The 20706-nt window shown below is 47.7% G+C and overlaps 1 protein-coding gene across 3 annotated transcripts in view; it reads right to left on the reverse strand.

Annotated features, from left to right (window-relative positions):
• RFTN1 (raftlin, lipid raft linker 1) overlaps positions 1–20232 on the reverse strand; it is a 192143-nt gene extending 171911 nt beyond the window's left edge. Inside the window, exons 1-2 of one of the 3 annotated variants that reach the window (XM_032408761.1) lie at positions 19997–20232; positions 2091–2243 (exon numbers count right to left, since the gene is read on the reverse strand). In XM_032408761.1, the coding sequence (XP_032264652.1) occupies positions 2091–2235 (145 nt within the window). In that variant the 5' untranslated portion in view covers positions 2236–2243; positions 19997–20232. Of the gene's footprint in view, positions 1–2090; positions 2244–19293; positions 19465–19643; positions 19703–19996 lie in introns of those variants that run through there. The other 2 variants (XM_032408760.1, XM_032408759.1) reach the window with 2 other exon arrangements.
• Between the last annotated feature and the right edge of the window lie 474 nt (positions 20233–20706).

Here is a 20706-nt window from a genome sequence, read left to right on the forward strand (position 1 = left end):
ACCTGGAGAGTTCAAGAAACAGCAAGGCCGAAATGGCAGAACACGCAGGACAAAGATCTGGAGGATGAGGATGGAGAGTAGCTGGTGCCTCTCAGGGTGAGGGGAGCCACGGCAGGGCTTTGAGCAGAAGAGTGACATGATCTCTAGGGGGACAAGGGAAGAAGCAAGGAGATCAGTTGGGATTTGTCTGGCGTTTTCCTTGCTTTTTTATAATGGAGGTACGTTCATTTCATAATCAGAAAAGAAAAGGTAATTCAATCAAAGAAAGCACAGTGCGGCAAGGCAGTGTGGGTGTTCTGACCAGGGCCCAAGGCAGCAGACAAACAAATCAGGAAGTGAGGGAGATAACTCAGGTGTCCGTGACGGAGCAGTGCGTACACAGAGGAGGGCACAGGTTCATGGAGGTCTCTGTGAGCAAAACATACTCTTCTTAATAATAAATATAACCATGATGCAAAAAAAATACATATATATATATTCTCATGTATATATATATATATATACATATGAGAAAAAGAATCCCCCCGTATTCTCAGCTTCCTAACGATATTTAACATGTTGGCATATTTCCTTGCGCTCTCTTTTCCTACACATACTTTGGTTTTCTCCATCATTCTACAAGGCCTAGACCGTTGCAGGCACTCAAATGTTCACCAAACAAATAATGGGTGACCAAATGCTCCCAATCATTTTGCGTACAGATTTGCTCATGTTAAATCAGCTACGTTACAAGCATTTTCAGAAGCAGTTTCAATAGGCTTGGGTGACACAATGGAAATCGTGGGCAAGGAGAAGGCATGGTCACAGATGACTAAGGTGTCAAGTCCGTCTGAGAGGACGGCGGTGACATTATGCACCCAGGGCACCAGCAGGAAGCCAATCTGATGAGGAAGACGCTGGACTCAGCGTGGGGGACGTGGGGGACGTGCAGGGGCACCCAGAACGTCCCTGCAGAGATGCCCAGCCGGCCATGTGTCTCAGGGCTCAAGAGGCAGTGGGAGGCTCGGTGCAAGGTGGTCACAGCAGGAACAGGAGTGGATGTAACACTAGCTGCCCCACGACGTGCTGGCCTCGTGCTAAGAGCTTCTCAGACCCTCCCTCCTCTGGTCTCCACAGCTGCCCTGCGGGGCGGATATTCACGTGCCCATTCGACAGAAGCCCAGCCCCTCCACAGCAGAGCCGGACTCAAACCCCCAAATATGAGCGCTTTTCCCACGAATTCTCTTCTCGGGTAATAGGAGCTTAAAATATACCCGGCAGCCCAGGGACAAAGTGGCGAGGTGCCTGAGTCAGTTAGGACTCCTGTTTGTGTGCAACTTCTAGGGACTGCCCCCTTCACCGAGAGAATGATCTTTCCTCTTCTGAAGACATATTTTATGTTTTCTTACTTATAATTACAGTCTGTTGAGGTTTTGTTGTTGTTGTTTTTCATGTGTGTGAGTCTTCTCTCGCACTAGGTAAGAGGCTCCAGGAAACCAGGACACACTGCACGATCTCCCCACAGCAGCAGCCCAATACTGTGCACACAGTCGTGCTCAGCAAATGCTCTGGGTGAAAAGGCTATCGCTTGCCAGTCACCCCAGGGCTACTGCGACACTGTGAGTGAGGTGACCCGGACACCCTGCAGCCCGGAGGAGGCGAAGCCAAGCCCAGATGGACAAGCACTCTTGAAAGACGCCAGACAACAGGCAGGTAAATTTAGGTGGACAGCCACATTAATAGGAGATAAGGCAAATTTTCCTTTTGCACATGGCTTGCTACAATACAGAGTCTGCAAACTAGTTGGCCCATGGGCCAAACTCAGCCCACCCCCATGTCTGTACTAGTTGACTCACACCTGGTTTTAACTTGTTACAATATAAATTAGTTGCTATCCTTTAAAAAGTGAAGAGTTCCACATAAAAATCTGGATTTCTGTAAGCAGTACCTTTTCGAAGGCCCATCTTTTCCAGTTCCCCATAGCCCCCCCACCCCCAACCCTGTTCACCTTCCCCGCCCCACCAGCCCTGCCCCAGGGTGGGAGGGGACCTCGGGCACGGGGCTGGGTCTGAGCTCACAGGCCACCGGGAGCTCTGGCCGCCTGTACTCACCAGCACTCAGGGTCGTGAACTCCAGGAAGCGGTATTCGTAGGACACATCTATCTTGGTCTCCACCTGAGGCCTCTTTAAAGTCGAATAGATATTTCCAGGCCGTTTGTCATCGCGTTTCTCTAACTTGTTCAATCCGCAACCCATTTCAGCAGCTGCCAGCAGAAACCAAAAAAAAGGACAAGGAAAGTGATTTTTTTTTCCTGAGATTTTGTTTTTATTTATTTATTTATTTTTATTTTTTTTAAGATTTTATTTATTTATTTGACAGAGAAAGAGAGAGCACAAGTAGGCAGAGTGGCAGGCAGAGGGAGAGGGAGAAGCAGGCTTTCTGCTGAGCAGGGAGCCGGACGTGGGGCTCGATCCCAGGACCCTGGGATCATGACCTGAGCCGAAGGCAGCCGCTTAACCGACTGAGCCACCCAGGTGCCCCAAGATTTTGTTTTTAAACACCACAGTATAAAAGACCCCGTATTTCCCTGAAGACTACATGAAGGACCTCAGCCTTTATGCAACCCAGAGCATAATTCAGTGTCTGACCTGAACACGGCGGAATTACGCTCAGGACCCAGGCTGGTTTCTCTTTCTGTGAGGACACCATTACCAGCCATCCCGCACTTCTATAATGACACCAAAAGTATACCTGTCTTCTCTCTTTTTCCCCCCGTCTGAGGAAAATAATACCTCAGAGTGCCTCAGTTCCACTCTAATCTGTACACATGATTAAAAAATGAGATCTTAAAAGCAATATGGTACATTATGGTGTCAGCCCATCTGAAAAGAAAAAACAAAACAAGAGACGTGTCACTTTTGCTGTGGTTGCTAAGAGAGAATAATAAGTTGTTGGTACAATTTCCAAACTCCAACAGTAATTATTTAGACAGGAATTTATATTCATAAAACATCTCTAAAAGTAGACGGTGGTATTTTTATGGGCCTCATCTAAAAGTCCCCCTTTTATTCTCTTTGAGACCAAACCACAGGAAATAATAGTATGCTTCCACGCTCTTAGAGAGTCATTTTAGACCAAAATGAAGACTGGCTGAACACTAATAGCAGGGCCAGAGAAACTGGAAGCAGAAATCCACGTGTATTAGAGCGAAGATCTGTGGCAACAGTTTGAAAGAAAAATGGAGAAATGTTAGGATAATGTGCATATTAGGGTGGGCTCAGCTCCCAGCTTTTCCAGGGATTAAAAACAATGAGGGTTCTCTGTTTATTTAGACAGAATGACATTCATGAAATGACTTTTTATCCACTCCCCAGACTTCAGCAGAAGATATTTTCCTTTTGTGCACGGAGCATGACCAATACTTCCCCCTTCTCTGGGGTACCAGAGCTGCCATCAGAACATATTTCACAAAAATATGAACTGGCCAAGAATATCACAAACAGAAACGTGGTGACCGCTTCCTTTTAGAGATAAGAATTTCCTTTTGCTTAATCCATTCACAAGGTGCCCAGCTTCCTAAGGCAAACTGGCAAGCTCCAGAAAAAACAAAATGAACCTCAAAAAAGCAGTAAGTGTGTGGGGGGAGGGGAGCAGTGGAAGAGGGTGGTGTCGTGACAACCAGGCTATACTTTTCAGTAATTAAAAAAAGTCTGGAAGGATGGATGAGAACAGGAAGGCTTACTTATGCCTTAATAAGGGAACATTAGTGTCCAAAGGGCCAGGGCAGACATGATTTATGTGCAATCTGCATGAACTGATTACTAGTAAAATCCTCTGTAGTTCTGCAGATAGAACAGCTGATATATACAGAGGCTGCATATTTAACTACTAAAAAGCAAGCCGAGTGGCATCTGCTAAGGCTAAGCAGAAGAGAAGTGGACAGGAAGGCTCCTGTGTACTGGGGAACAGGTGACCTGGCCAGATGAGCACTGTTACCACCAGAACAGAACTGGAAATAACCCAGAGACTCACCAAGTAAGTCACTTGCACACCCAGTCTCCTAAGAAAGACTGAGTGTTTGGGGCCCTCAAAAAAAGAAACCTCTCCCTCAAAAATCCTCCCATTCTTGGGGCGCCTGGGTGGCTCGGTCGTTAAGCGTCTGCCTTCGGCTCGGGTCATGATCTCAGGGTCCTGGGATCGAGCCCCGCATCGGGCCCCCTGCTGGGCGGGAAGCTTGCTTCCCTCTCCCACTCCCCCTGCTTGTGTTCCCTCTCTCGCTGTCTCTAGCTCTCTGTCAAATAAATAAATAAAATCTTTAAAAAAAAAAAAAAATCCTCCCATTCTTGTTATCCTATTAGGGAAATTCTAGCATTAGAGACTCATTCCTTTGAAATCAGAATCACTCTCCCTCAGGATCTCCTTTGAAACCACAAATAATCTCTACAGGAAGGGCAACGAAGGAAGCTTATGGTAGCCACTAACACTTTAGTATGATTTAATATCTTCTATAAAGGATAGGTTCCCTGACAACGGAGAAAAAAGGAGAGGAGTATCAGGATGAGTAAAAAGACTCAAAAAAAAGTTAAGGAGGTGGGAGAAGTTGGGGGATGGCATACCAAGAAGCATCAGAAAAGCTCTCCCAATTTATAAGCTGGAGTTTAAGGTTTCACTGAGATTGTCCCAAACTTGAGGTCTCTGCCCAAGTTCACCCCAAAGGGCACTGTTCTTGTCTCCCAGGACACGACAAGATTCTGGGTAAGTCATGCATATGATCTGACACAGAAAAAATAAACAGTACCGGCAGCTAGCAGCAAAACTGTAGTATCAGTGAATCCTCAAGATCTCAAACTTAGGGATTCATTTCTTTGGAATACGTGCAACCCTGGTTAAGCAACTGCTTTTATAGCACGACTCTCTCTAGGAAGGCAAACATATGAAGCAGTTGTGAGCCAATAAAACCCCAGCATGAGGGGCGCCTGGGTGGCTCAGTCAGTTAAGCGGCTGCCTTCAGATCAGGTCATGATCCCAGGGTCCTGGGATCGAGTCCCACACGGGCCTCCCTGCTCCGTGGGGAGCCTGCCTCTCTCTCTGCCTGCTCCCCCTGCTCATGCTCTCTCTCTGTCAAATAAATAAATAAATAAATAAATAAATAAATAAATAAAATCTTAAAAAAAACCTTAGCGTGAGTCTGTTCCTCTTATTCTTTTGTGGTGAGGGCCCTACCTTACTCACTCCTGGCACACCTGTGTTCCTTTTAGTTCCTTCCTGCGTTCTTCTACCAACCCCCACCCCTGTCAAAAAGTAAAGATTTTCATATCATTCTGAAAATAGCTATTGCAGTCCCTACTGTGCTCAAACAAGAAAGATCTAGCTTACAAAAGGGGGAAAAATAAGATAGAACGGTACCTAACATTACTGTTTACTATGTGAGGTTCCCAGGCTCATGCTAGAATCCCACTAGAAACTTGGGGCAAGGGATGGGTACGGGCCTTTGAGGGCAGTGAGAGGTGGGAGGTAGAGGTAAGAGGAGAGGGCACGGCTTTGCCTGATGCGGGCATTTGGTTCACATTCCCTCAGACATTCAGGGAGTGTTTGTCTCAGCGGAAGCACATCTCCCTCAGGAGTCAAGGCCTCTAGTAGGGCAGAAGGTAAATGGTAAGGATAATGGTTTTGAAATATGCCTCCCGAATCCTTTGACACTCCTGCCATTGAAAGGTGGGGTCTACATCACCTCCCCTGAGTCTGGGCTCCATGGTTGCCTGACTGACACAATACGGAGGAATGACACAGTGCCAGCTTCTGGACCTGGGCCTTAAGAAATCAGGAGCACCGACTTCTTGATCCTTGAGATGCCCGTTCTTGGATCCCAGCCACCATGCCATGAGGAAGCCCAAGCAGCCCCAAAGGGAGGCCCATGTGGAGAGGAACCGACAGCCAGCACCAACTTGCCAGCCATCTTGCTGGTGAGCCATCTTGGAAATTGAGCCTCTGCCTCAGTCAAGACGCTGACACCATGTGAGGCAGAGACAAGCTGTTTCCACCAAACCCTGCCAAAACTGCAGATCCCTGAGCAAAATACACCATTGTTTGTTTTAAGCCTCTAAGTTTTGGCACGATTCATCATGCGGTATGTAACTCATTCACCAAGTTTGTTCAAAATGACCATGGCCTGCTGCCTCCTCAGGAGAACACCAGCCGAGATTGCCTACATTTAGGGGCCCTGGTTTAGCCATTCACCCTCTGAATGGCACTTTGGCTGTTTCCAGTTGATTAAGAATAAAGTGGCTATAAACACTCACACAGAGGCTTTTATGAGGACATAAGTTTTCATTTCTCTAGGGTAACACCTGGGAGTAGGACTGCTAGGTTGTGTGGTAAGTGCAGGGGTCCTGTTAAACGAATGAGGCTTCTCCTTCCACATTCACGGTGGCCAGATGCTGACTGCAGGAGAGGCATGGCGGAAGGGGAGACCCTTCGAGAGACTGACCGATTAGCCCCTCCACCTCCTGCTCACTCTGGGGCATCAGCTCCCTGGGCAGAATCAGGAGAGCAGTGCTATTCACGACTCCTTCTCCTTTCGTTGTTGTCTGTTTCTATAAAGGACACATGCTAAAAATCACTTGTGTGTGATGAGATTGTCCCGGTGCTTTATCTGTGGTCCATCCAACCCCCACAGCTCTGCCCTTCCATATTCCCACAGTCACCCCACACTGACGCCTAATGTAAATCAAGTTACTTGTTTTATGTGTGAGTGGATCACTGGATCAGCTTTGATTATCTGACAGTCGTACAGGAGGCTTTTCTCTTTTGTTTCTACCTCTGTCTTCCCAGAATGCATCCCAGCACCCATGTGAATGCATCTCTCTAGCATCAAGGGACCAAGAAAAACCTTCCAAGATTTCTTCAAAGGTAAAAGCAAAAAGAGGAGGTCTTTCCCCATTCCTGTGGCGAGACAGTGGGGAAAGAGCCAAAATAAACATACAGTTCTCTAGCAGAAATCAGCCAAAAGTAATTAGGAACTGGATGCTGATTATGGAGGAAAATAAGGTAATCACCAGGAGGTTGAGACCCTGGCTGCAAAGGAGAGGATGTTAGAGATTGCAAATGACCAGAAAGCAGAGAGCTCTCAGATGGTGAGGTTCTGGAAAATCAGTTCTTTCCAAATCAAGCCTAGCGTGAGGTGTCTTTGAGACACCGTGGCCCAGCTTCATGCAGAAACTGTCAGCTCCACGAGAGAGGGAACTTTTCCAAATTCATGCATACGTGCATGCATTCATTCAGCACACATTTACTAAGGTCTGCTTTAAATTAGGTCCTCAATTAGGAAAGGTAAAAATGGGGAGACCAGGCCCTGCTCTTAAGGAAATCGGAGGTGAAAGAAGGAGAAAGACAGTGAACAGATGTACGTGGTGCAGTGGGGCGGGCTGTTCTGGAAGTCTGGGCAGAGTGCGGGACATTCAGAGAAAAGCCCTGTGATAGAAAACAGACCCGGTTCCAGAAGAAGCTGATCAGCAATGGGGCATGATGTCCGTGTCATTTTCAATGTTGAAATCTTTAACTTTTTATTTTAAAGTATTTCTGATTTGTTTCTGAAATGCTTCCCAAGATGCTCATAAGACACTGGAAAACCACTTCAGAAAGGATCACCTCCTTAAAAGATTATTTTTTAGCTCACGCTTCTAAAACTTCAGTTTAAAGGTTCATTTTTACTATCAACTAGCGTACATGCATTTAAATAATGGGGGCAATAAATGTAGTTATATTTCCAAATACATATTAGTTTCATTAAGAGTGAGTCCTCATTTACCACACTTGCTGCTAATCTGTGGCAGACTGTAAAGCTAATTTTAACAATTGCCAACAGCTCATGACAAGCAACCAGAGATGGGGCAATTATATGCAATGATGCTGGATCAGCTGGCAAATTCATTTTTTATTTCTGCATTCAAGTTCCGTATTTGAAGCCTCGAGCATGTTTATTACATCACTCAGTCACCCAAAGTAAGAACTGATGATCCAAATTAAGACATTTTTACATGATAGGAACATCTCTCTCAACCCAGAAATGTAAATGAAAACTTGAAAATTCAAATGGTATCAAGTCTTGATATCCTACAAACATAGTCTAAGACAGAAACCCAAGGATAACTAAAATTTACCCATTGAGGGACTGGGTGAAGTAAGTGAAGGGGATTAAGAGGTACAAACTCCCAGCTATAAAATAAGAAAGGCAAAGAGATGAAAAGTACAGTCCAGAATATAGTCAGTGACATTGTAATAACACTGTATGGTGCCTATACTTATTGTGTTGAGCACTGAGTAAAGTCTAGAATTGTCAAATCACTGTGTTGTACACCAGAAACTAATATAACACTGTATATCAACTATACTTCAATAAGAAAAATTTACCTGTTCGAAGTGTTCCTGATTTAATGCCAAGTATAAAGAACAATCTATATGAAACAATATTATTTATATGGTGCTACTTCTTCTAAGTGAGTGCATATATAAATATATATTATATAAATTATATAGTAATATATTACATATATATTTTATGTGTGTGTGTGTGTATACACATTCTCTTTGTATCTGGCAAGACAAAGACCACAATGTTCCCAGAAATTTCCTCCAGGTCATGAGCTGATGGGTGACACTCTCTTTATGGTTTTCTATATTTTTCAAGTTTTCTGTGCTGCACATACTTTATTTTCTTCACTGAAAACAATAAGAGGTATGATAGCCAGCCTCCAAGATGACCCTCAGTAATCCTTGCAGCATTCACGGGTGGTCCCCGCCCACAGTGAATAAGGCTAACCCATGGGGCCCGGAGGGCACTGCAGAAATGATGAGCGTGATTTCCAAGGCTGGGTTACAGCAGCATTGTGGGTTCTCCCTTGCTCTCTCCTGGATCCCTCACTCTGGGAACAGCCAGCTGCCATAGTACGAGGACACCCTATTAACCCTGTGGAGAAGTCCCAGGACAGGGAACTGAGGTCCCCACCGAACAGCCAACACTGTTGGCTAGCTCAACACCCATGTGGAAGCAGATCCATCAGCCCCAGAATGGCCTCCAGCCCGGCCAGCATCTTGACCACAACCTCTTGAGGCACCCCAGGTCAGAACCACCCAGCTAAGCTGCTTCTGGATTTCTAGCCCACAGAAACCCTGTGAGATAATAAATGTTTATTGTCGTTTCTGGCTGCCAAGATCCGGAGTAATTTGTTACAGAGCAAAAGATAAGGAATACAAGGGGTATTTACGTTACCAAAGGAAAACACTTGCTTACTATCCCCTCATCCCCACATCTCAGTCGGGGTCTGATCCAGACCACCTCTCTGCCTTCCGACAGTCCCCATCACAAACACCCTTAACTAAACACAGCTCCCTTTCAGAAGAACCTGCTGCTCAAAGTGTGGTCCTCAGACCAGCAGCACTAGACTTCCTGGGAGCCTGTGAGAAATCCAGAATCCCAGGCCCTCCCAGGCCTGCTGAACCAGAATCTACATTTTAATGACAAGTGATTCACTGAAGTTTGAGCAGTGGTAAAGTTTGAGAAACCCTGGGCCATGGCAGTGGTCCTCAATCTTGGTTGCATATTGGAATCATCTGGAGACCTATTTAAAGGTCCTGATGCCCAGGCATTTGGGGGTGGGGCCTGATCATCAATATTTTGGAAAAACCCAAGTGATTCTAACTAGCAGCCAGAGGTGAAAAGCAACAATTTAGGAGCAAGCTCAGTTTTCCCCACTCTGAACCCTCTCCAGTCTCGGATCTTTCTTAAGTCTCCTAGCCAGGGCTAAGAACCCCCGTCTAGAACATGGCCCTGCTGATCCCCTTGATTCCACACCCCCATCTCTTGAACCTCTTTGTACCTCAGATGCCCTCTTCCCACCTGTCCTCCCAAACACAGGTGCACCCCTAAATTTCTATCCCCAGCCCTCCTTCTGTCTCACTCTCTTAAAATCATTTTCAGTACAGGGGTGCCTGGGTGGCTCAGTTGGTTGAGCGTCCAACTCTTGGTTTCGGCTCACGTCATGATCTCAGGGTCAGGAGATTGGGCGCCCCATCAGGCTCCATGCTGAGCATGGAGTCTGCTGGAGATTCTCTCCCTGCCCCTCTGCTCCCCACTCCTCTGCTCATGCTCTCTCTCTCAAATAAATAAATAAAATCTTTAAAAAAAATAATTTTCAGCATAAGCCACTTCAGACATATAGATGAGGACAGAAAATGAGACATCTATGTACCCACCACCAAGATTTAACAAATGCTTATATTTTACTTTATTTGCTTCACATCTTTTATTTTTGAAGAAATGAGACTTTTTGGATGCAGCCCCCGTGCCCTTCCTTTCTCCCCTCTTCTATCCCTGCTTTTACTCTTTCACGATCTACCTGTGACAATACATGGCAGAGGTTTGAGACTTTCCACCTCCTGGCACCTTTAGCGTCTCGGTACGTTGTTCACGGCACCCCTAAGCTAAAAGCAATACTTACAGTTCCACTTATTAAGCCATTCAGTCTAAACAACATAATAATCATTTATGTCCAAACAACTTATTAGCCTTTTGAAAAAAAAATAGTACATAAAAATTGAAAGAATAAACCTTTTTCTTTCATTCCTGAGTCACCACAAGAACGAACGGGATGTGTGCATCTCTTGGGCACTGCACAACTTCTCAAACCTTGGAATCACGCTGGACACCACCACCTTCATTTCCTGTTCCACTAGGTGGTTTCTTAGCAACCGCCCAAAAGGCAGCTGCCCAGAGATATGATGTCATCAAAAAGAAGGCGGTGCTAACGTTGGTACCTCGAACTACCCCAAGATGGCAGGCAGTGTGTTGTCTAACATGTTATGTACCACTGTGTTCCCCTCAGAAATGTAAAGAAAACAAAGCCCTTCTGCCCCACCCTCGTGAGTTGGCTGTGGTGCCTTGGGGTGCCTTAGTAATGGAGTTTGGGAACCTCCAATATGTGGTATTGTTGAGTATACTCAAAAAAGTTACATAAATGCTATCGTCTCCCCCTTAGCCCTTATATCCCCTCTCATGGACCCTGCTTTACCTGTTCTGGGCAAAAACCTTCCAGTCTCCCTCCCAGACTGGTGAACTCCAGATGAACACACCCAAGGACCTGTTTCAACATCTTCACCTAGAATTTTCCTGAAATTCCTGATGAATGTGCTCCAAAGAGAACTCAACGCCTTGCCCATCGAGGCCTGTTCTTCCTCCCGTGTTCCTTGCTTCCGTGGGTAGTCCCCCCGTCCTCGTAACATCCAGGCTCAAAACACCAGGCATCAGCCTGCTCCTGCCACTGTCGTCACCGCTGCAGCTGGCCTGGCGCTGGGTGCTGCTGGAGGCCCTTACCGCCACCACCTGGTTCCCCGTGCCGACCGCCCTCTTAGGACCATCAGAGGCCTTCCTGCCTCTGGCTTCCCTTGGTCTCTCACCCACTAATTCCGAGCACGGGCTAATGCCAGATTAACCATTCTGTGCCACCCACATGGCTCAAAACGCATAAGAAACATATGCTGCCCAGTTTGGAGTCCTTAGCCTCCACCTCACCCCATCCCCCTCCTCCCGGGTCTCTGGCTGTTCCTCTTCCTGTACCCTGGAATCAGGCTTCAGGAAGCCAGTGCTCCCTTCGGTACACACTGAGCACTCTCCAGACACCATTCCTTTACCTCCAGGGCGCCCCCCACCGGACACTCCTTTCCCTGCCATCTCAACCCTCTGTATTAGGGTTGTTCAGAGAAACTTCTAGAAGCAAGAGGACAGCGTGTCGGTAGATATCTCTATAGAGAGAAGGCAGGGCAGATTTGTTTTAAGAAACTGACTCATGGGACTGTGGGAGCTGGCGAGGCGGAAATCTGCAGGGCGGGCCAGCAGGTCAGAGACCTACAGAAGCCCTGATGTTACAGTCTTGAGTCTTAAGGCAGTCTGGACGCAGGATTCCTTCTTCCTCAGGAGACCTCAGTGTTTTCTCTTAAGTCCTTCAACTGATTGGGTGAGGCATGCCTCACCCACGTCATGGCGACTACTCTGCTTTACTCAAAGTCTCCTGATTTAAATGTTAATCACGTTAAGAAAGAAAAATAACCCACACCAACACCTAGACATGTCTGACCAAAAACTGGGTACCATGGCCTAGTCAAGGTGACACATGAAATTACCCATCACACTCTCCTTTATTAAGCATTTACTACATGCAAAGCATTATTCTAAATGCTGAAAATACCAAAGTGATGCAAAAAGCCAAAAAAAAAAAAAAAAAAAAAAGGAACAACCCTGCCCTGAAGGATCTTACCTTCAGGGGCAGAAAAACAAGACAATACACAAATAAAAATAATAAAGGAAATTCAATTTTAAAAGTATGTCGAATAAAGAAAAATAAGGCAGGGAGGAGGGAGAGCAAGCACAGGGTAAGACGATGCAATATTTAAAATTCTTTTTTTTAGGGGGCACAGCAGAGGGAGAGGGAGAAGCAGACTCCCCGCTGAACAGGGAGCCTGGTGTGGAGCTGGATCCCAGGACCCCGGGATCATGACCTGAGCTGAAGGCAGACGCTTAGCCCACTGAGCCACCCAGGCGCCCCGACGATTCAATATTTAAAAACAGGATGATCAGGGAAGGCCTCACCCAGGCGGTGATGTTAAAGAGACCATGGGATGAGCGGGGGATGGTGTACCGGGAAGGGTGGCAGCAAGTGCAAGGTTCCAGGACCTGCCTGGGGAAGAGTGGTGGCTGCAGGTGGCACATGAAATCAGAGAGGGGGGGGGAAGCAGGTTGTATGGGCTGTGCAGATGGTGGTAAGGACTCTGGCTTTACCCTGAGATGGGAGCCCCTTGAGGGTTTCAAGCCAAGGGTAGACATGATCACTCTGGTCATGACTGACGTGGAAATGGGGAGACCAGATGATGATGGGGTATGAGCAATGATCAAGTTCTGGATATATTTTAAAAGTAGAAAACGAGATTTATTGGTAGTTTGGAAATAGATTTATTGGTAGTTTGGAAAAAGAGGGCATCCAAGACATGTCTAGGGTTTGTGACCTGAGCAACTGGAAGGCTGGAGTGGCCCCCTTCCGAGCTGGGGATGGGTATAGGAGGAAGACAGGAGCTTATTTTAGATGTGTTAACTCCATCGGGGTGGGTAGCTGCAGGGACCAGTCCTGAGCTCAAGGGAAAGCTCTGGAGCTTTTGGTAATGCCTTATCTGCTCATGTGACAGCCAACTTCCCAAAGGTAGCAATCATGTCTTTCTCATCCCCAATAGCAACTATCCCAACACCCCGCCCCAACAGATGCACAATAAATCTACTTATTTATTTATTTATTTATTTATTTAGAGAGCACGCACACATGAGCAGGGGAAGGGGCAGAGGGAGAGGGAGAATCTCAAGCAGACTCCATGCTGAGCATGAAGTCTGATGCGGGGTTCAATCTCATGACCCTGAGATCATGACCTGAGCCTGAATCCAGAGTTGGATGATCAACCGACTGAGCTAGGCAGGAGCCCCGAGATGCACAATAAATACCTACTAAACCAACATCCTTCAGGACTAGGACAGACACTTATTATCTGGTAAAGGATGGAAATTCTGGAATATTTGGAATATCTGCCTGTCTCTCTCAGGTTCACCTTCTTAACAGCATAGCACAGCGGTTGGCTGCACAAGTTCTGGAACTAGAGTGCCTAGGTTCAAATCCCAGTGTCTCTACTTCCTAACCCTGTGACTTTGAGGAAGCTGCTCAACTTCAGGTTTCCCAATTATTATATGGGGTATCCCCGAAATCCACTGGCAGGGTGAGGATTAAATAAATTAATACTGAACAGGGCTTAGAAGAGCTCTGGCACATAGAAAAAGTAGTATAAATGTTAACTATTATTAGAAATATTACCAGTAATTACTTGTTATCCACTGTAAAGATTATTTTTTACCTGCCTATGGCCATAATTACACCACACTGCAAAGGGTGCTTATCCGGTGTCCCAAAACAGTGGAAAAGGTCCAAAAGCCCTCTCTAAGTTACAGAAGAGTTTAAATGAATGATCTGATTTCTAGTACTTTACATTTTCAAAATTTGGCAATACATGATTCGGTCACATTCCATTAACCAGAGTCTGTGATTAACCACCTCTCCTCTTATCCAACTTTATGAATGAGGTCTATTACAATAGTTTCTTCAAACTTAGGCATTTGGGAGCTATTCCATAAGACGTGAAGGATTGCCCAGGAAGTACTTCCTCAGGGTGAAATACAAAGTAAGAAATTTCAAAACACACACACACACACACACACACACACACACACACACATTCATGTACACACGAATGGAAGTTGATAATCCTCTGCAAGAAATAAATGCTGACAATCAAGGGGGTCTGCCTATAGAACAACAAAATGGGATACTGTAGTTATAAAAGCCAAAGAAAGTTGTCACTGAAGTGCAGCCGGCTTCCAGGTTGAAAAAGTGTGGCAACATCCAATACAGTTTCATAAAGTCGCTTAAGAGTTGGTCTGGGCTCCTGGGTGGCTCAGTAGGTTAAGCGTCTGCCTTCAGCTCAGGTCATGATCCCAGGGTCCTGGAACAGAGTCCCGCATGGGCTCCCCGCTCAGCGGGGAGCCTGCTTCTTCCTCTCCCTCTGCCCCTCCCCCCACTCATTTTCTCTCTCTCTCTTTCAAAGAAATAAATAAAATATTTTTTAAAAAATGAAAGAAAGAGTTGGTCAGTATCAGACGAGCTGGGCAAAACACAGCTGAAGTGGACTTTGCACCACTGGCTGGTGTTGGTGCCCCATGACACCTGAGGGCTGAGTCCTCTCTCCTTGGAACCACAGAAGAGGGGCAAGCCAGGGCACCATACCAGCCGCCCCCCTCGTCCTGTGCTACCAGGACACGGAAGCCGCCGGCCCCCTCCAGCACTCCCTACACACCACAAGGGCAGTCAGACCCAGCAAAACTCCAAAGTGAAGCCCTCGATACCCCAACTAGTGTCTCCTCCATCTCAGTCTTGGCAGGTAGCCATTAGGCGTAGAATGTGACCTGATTTTCTAGCTCTTTGGTTCTGGCCCCGCTGAGAGCCAATTCTTCTTCCTGAATTCAGCCCAGGTGGGGAGTAAGTCACACAAATGCATATTTAAAAGCTCAACCGAATTCTTATTTGGAGAGCAAGGAATTAACAGGGCTCAAGCAGTGGCCATCACTTGCCTGCTGTACGGATCTTTTCACAAAAAGCATCCTGGTAAAATATGCAATGATAATAACGAAAGCCCCTTTGGGGGCCCAGGAGTAAAGGAAAACTCAAATTCATGTCAAAAACTGAATGTGAATGGGAGAAAAGATCATACGCATGCAAAACCTTTAAAAGGTAAACATAAAAGAAATGTCTGGCTAAATGTATCTCTTTGTCAGTGAAAAATAGCCTAAGCCTTAGCCAAGTGTGTTGCCAATTCTTCAGCTGAAGGAAAAGAGAGAGATGCTTACTATAGAGCAAACAGGACTTTCAGCCATGATGAAAATACTCAGCCTCTGCACCATCCAAGGCCCCGGCCAATAACCACATGTGGCTCTAGGGCAATTGAAATGTGGCTAGTGGGACTGAGGAGCCAAATTCTTTCATTTTAATTCATTTTACATTTAAATGTAAGTAGCCACAGGTAGGTGGTGGCCAAGGTGTGGGACCACACGGCTACAGACACTCAAACTCAACAGTTGGCAAACGTCTTTCTTTTCCTCCAATGAAACTAAAATCACAGTCAACCAATAATATCTTAAATTGTCACCAAAATACTTTGTATCTCGATACAGGCCCTGGCTGCCCCAAACTCAGAAAAACAGAAGAAAGTGATTCCAGCGTGTCATTTCTTGCCGAGTGGGTGTGCCTATCCAGTTTTCGTGTCTATCACCCTATGGCTTCATGTATTTGGAAATCTGTGCTTGTAGACGTATTCTCATTTGCGAAACCAGAACATCACAGTCTCTTCCCTATGTCTAGGAAACGTGAAAAAGTGAACTTAGGGCAAGTTACTTAACCTCGCTAAGCTTCAGTTTCCTCGAGGCTAAAGTGCAGATAAGAGTAGAACTTGCCTCTCCTGAGGATTAAATTCAAAGAATGCATGTACAGTGCCTCACAGTGCCAGGCCAAGGGTAAGCACTCGGCAAGTGGGAGCTATAATTATTATTTTGTTAATAACAATAGTGAAATCTGTAATAAAATAAGAACGGTGCTACTAAAATAGAAGTTGACAGTCGGCAAGTTTTCCTAGGCCGAAACACTCTGAACCTGTTTCCAAGGCTACGGTAAAGTAGCCTCTAGAGAAATACATCTTGGGGACATCTTGGCACTCACGGTCAACCCCCAAACGGGCAATCACCCCGTCGGGTACCACAAGTCACCAGAATCGTTCAGCTGAGACTTAACTGTGCTCCTACTCTGTGGCTGTCAGATCACAACAGTTCCCAAACACAGGGCAAAGACGCGAGACTGTCTTCTGACCCCACTGAGACACCTCGGCCAGAGGTGAATATTTCATTCTGGGGTCCCACGCAGTCCGGGAGGCTCCATTCCTGTTTCCTGAATCAGCCAAGGCCAGGTTCAGTGGCGGGTCCACAGAACGGGACCAAAGGGTAAGGGGACCTGAGGGGACCTGGCCCATTTTCTCAGCCAGGACAACGAGAGCGTGTCGACAGGTCATGTTTCTCACTGAGAGGCCAAATCACTTTAACAGGAAAGCTGTTTTCTGAGACTTCAAAAAGCCAAATCTGATCTGCCTCGCAAAGCAAACACAACCTGCTTTCCGCAGCCAGCTGTGCAAGCCGGTGAAATCCAATGGGAATCTCCTCCACCAAGTTCACATCAGCCAGACCAATATGCCAGAAATCCCCCAGGAGTGGTGAAGCAGAAGTATGGTGGAATTCTGTGGGGTTTGGGGGTTATTTTTTCTTTATATAGAAAGCACTCAATCAATCTTCTTTCACAACCAAGGGTACATTCCCCTGTGGAATTCCCTTCTCTGAAGATCTCTACAAGTAAAATATTTGTCTGATCATCTGCAATAATTTAAGTGTAAACTCACTCACTGGCAGAGTCAGGGATTTCTTACAACTCCTCCACCTATAAAAACAACGTGCTTTGGACTGTCTCAGGTATCCAATTTCTGTACCCCTCTAGCCCCAAAACACTGGCCAAGCCACGCCCTTGACTTTGGGATGAGAAAACAGGGTTGTCGTATCTGGAATCTCGTACTTGTATTCTTTGCTGGTGGCACTGTAAAAATGGTACAACCACGTTGGAGAAAGATCCAGCAGCCTCTTATAAGGTTCACATACACCTCTTCTATGACCTAATGATTCTGCTTCTAGGCATTTACCCACGAGAAATGAGAACATATGTCCCTAGGAAGACTTGTACACAAATATTCATAGCAGCTTCATTCACAATACTCCCCCCACACTGGGACTAACTCATGTGTCCATCAACAGGGGGGAATATATTAACAAACTGTGGTATGGACATATCCTGGAATATATAATTCAGCAATTAAAAAAAAAAAAAGCCCAAAATACTGATATATACAACATGGATGAATCTCAAAACTATGCTGAGTAGAAGAAGCTTTACACAACACCGCAGAACTCCATTTATAGGAATTCAAGCAAGACTAAACTAACAGTGAGAAACAATCAGCATTTGTTGCCCCTGAAAGAGGGGCAGGGACTGACCGGGAATGGGGATGAAGAACTTTCGAGGTGATGGTAATATTGTCTATCTTGATAGCAACTAGGGTTACACAGGTGTGCACATCTATCAAAACATTATGCAAATATTACTCTCAAGATTTGTGCATTTCACTCTATGCATACACATTTTACCTTAAGAAAATCGTGAACATATATTGAACTCTGAATAATAATAAGGGCACTGAAATATCTAGCAGTGACCTGTACCAATGTCTGTAATTTACTTTAAAGTGCATAAAACAATAGGTTGGGACTTACCGATGGATGGGACTTAAGTTGGGAATTAAGATGGATAGAGGGATGAATAAATCGACAGATGTGTAATAAAGCCAGTACTGCTAAATTACACTCTAGATATGGGTATTTGGGGGTTACTGTTCTTGCAACTTTCTTATATTTTTAGAAATGAGATAGGTGGGGAAAGAGTCATAATACCCACTCTTTAGCCCACCAAGTTAGAAATTTGGCAAGACACCCATGCCCACCAAGCCATGGGCCCACACAGTTTCAATTCTGTAGAGAAGTGAAGATTGGAAGAACACAAGTAGCTTTACAGGAACTCTCATCACTCATGCCAAAGATTTTCTGCCTGTTTCCCTACAGACAAAGCAATTATTTGAATGGAAGCCAAAAATTCCTGCTCAAGAGGGAGAAAAAGAACTCATTCCCAATTTGTTCTCTTTCAATTCCTGCACCAATCTATTAGCTAACTGCACAACACTCCACTTCCATTTGCCCCGTGTCCATTGAGTCAAAAGACTAACAAAGAAAAACCAACCCAGCGACTTGATATACAGAGGATGAGGTCCCAGTTCTCAGGACCAGAAACCGCGCTGAAGGCAAAAGAGGATGCAGAGTCAGTCTGAGGTTAAAGTGATTTCACTGAGGTTAGCACACACGCACACACCAAAGAGCCCCAAACAGCTTGTTGCTTAACCCCTCTGTGGGGTTTGGTGACATCTGGGGTCACTTGAACTTCGTAGGGAATTCAGCTGTTCAGAGGTACAAATGAGGAATCCCGGCAGCCAGGGACACGTGGGGTGCATAGCATGCCCTACCCACACGCCCAGAGGTCGCTCACATTACCCCCGCCTTCCTTCCTGGCAGGGCCTCTCTTATCCTGAGATGACACAGGATGGCAGGGCCTGGAAGACGCCTAGCCTGACTGCGCGCCCAGCATCTGAAAACAGCTGTACCAATTACAAGAAAGGACTGTTGCTGGAAACCCAGGGCAGGCACTCAATTTTGGCATTTGTGCCAGACTTTAAAAATATAGATATACTTTTTGTTTGTTTGTTTTTAAGTCCCCCAACAAACTCACTGCCACCACCCAGTGTCCCTGGGGACCACCCACTACCACATGGGGCAGCTAAGCATGAGCTACGGGAGGCAGCAGGGAGCGCGCCTGGGTCTAGCACTTTTGGCTTCCACGCGGTTCTCGCTGCCAAGACGGCGATATCCTGGGTCAAGGGCACGGGCCCTGGTCGGGGGGGAGGGGGAGTGTTGCATGCCTGACAATCGGGTTTTCTGAAATGTACGCCGCCACCACCCCGCCATGGCCCAGACCTACCCTGGCGTCCCTTGAGCCTGGGAAAGTGGGTTAGGATGAGGAAAGAAATCCCCTGACAGAAGGGGAGATGCCGTTTTCAGTGCCGGGGACTCCCCGCGCCCAGGCTCTGTGCCTCCGGTGGCTGCGGCGCTTCCTCTGGACGCGCGGCAGGTCTGCTCCCATCTATCCAGCACCCCTGCGCCAGCAACAAACCCACCTCCCAGGGCGCACGCAGAAGGGCAGCCGGGAGCCGCCTCCCACCCCCCAACCCCCGCCCCACCCCGGCCTCCCGCCCTCCTGAACCCGCACTCCGTGCCCAGCTCCTGCCTGATCTTTGCCAAGGACCCCCTGCAGCAGTGTCCCAGACCCACCTGTAGCCTCAAAGCTTCCCCTCTGCTTCCCTCTTTGGCGCCCCCGAGCCCGCAGAGCCCACGACCCCTAACAAACTGCTCTAGGTGCCTCTCCCCACAGCGTGCCAGGGGTGATTTTTTTTTTTTTTTCCAAAAAAGTTGGCCAAGACCGCTGCGTGCGGTGGATCGGCGCCGACTCCATCCAACCCGGGCGGGGGATGCGGTTGTGGGGGCGGTGGCCCTCTGGCAGCCCCGGCAACCTGCAAGGAGGCGCCACGCGGGGCTCCTCCGGTCCTCCGCGGTCCCGGTCCGCGGGGCCAGATGGCCGGGCCTGTGCCCGCCTACACCCCAAGTACTGTCGCGCGCCCACCTACCGTTGGGAACCGGCTGAGGAGAAGGCGCCGGCGCGGGCTCCCTGACACGGCGTGTTCCGTCCCGGGAGGAAAGTTTGTGCCATACAGCGCAGGCGGCGCGGGGAAGGCGTGGGCGCCAGTGGGTGGGGGCGGGAAGCGGAGGCGCGGCGCGCTCGGCTGTCCGTCCCTCCCGCGATCTGGGCGTCCGTCCCTCCGCGGAGCCCGCGGCCGCCGCGCTCCCGCTCGCTGCGCCCTGAGCCTGGCGCGCTCCGGCTCCAGCCCCGACGCGCCCCCGCCGCCGCCGCGCGTCCGCCGGCTACACTTCCTCTTCCTCTGAACTCATGTGCAAAATATGCTGCGCTGCATCTTCGGGGGAGCCGCCGGCCCCTGACCGCCGCCACGGGAGCAGCGGGTCCTCCCCGCTTCCCTGGGCGCCCTGCACCCCTCGACGCCCCGCGCCGCTGCCTCCACGCGGCGGGCCACCTGCGCGCCGCACACGCTGCACCCCGCGGGCGACCCTCGCTGCCCCTCCGCGCAGAGGTCGGAGGCTCCGGGATCCACCCTCTCGACCCCTCCTAACCAAGGGAGGGCACCAGGTGCCCTCAAAATTTGAGCCGGGGTGCTGGATGGTGACTGCCACCAAGGGGCTGATGGCTGAGGGTGTGGGAGGATAATTGAGAGTGGGCCGTTCCTCCTTCCCATTCCACAGGTGGGTCACCCCCCCACCCCCC

The sequence above is a fragment of the Phoca vitulina genome, unplaced genomic scaffold (genome assembly GCF_004348235.1).
Source record: "Phoca vitulina isolate PV1807 unplaced genomic scaffold, GSC_HSeal_1.0 scaffold10, whole genome shotgun sequence".
Classification (NCBI taxonomy): domain Eukaryota; kingdom Metazoa; phylum Chordata; class Mammalia; order Carnivora; family Phocidae; genus Phoca; species Phoca vitulina.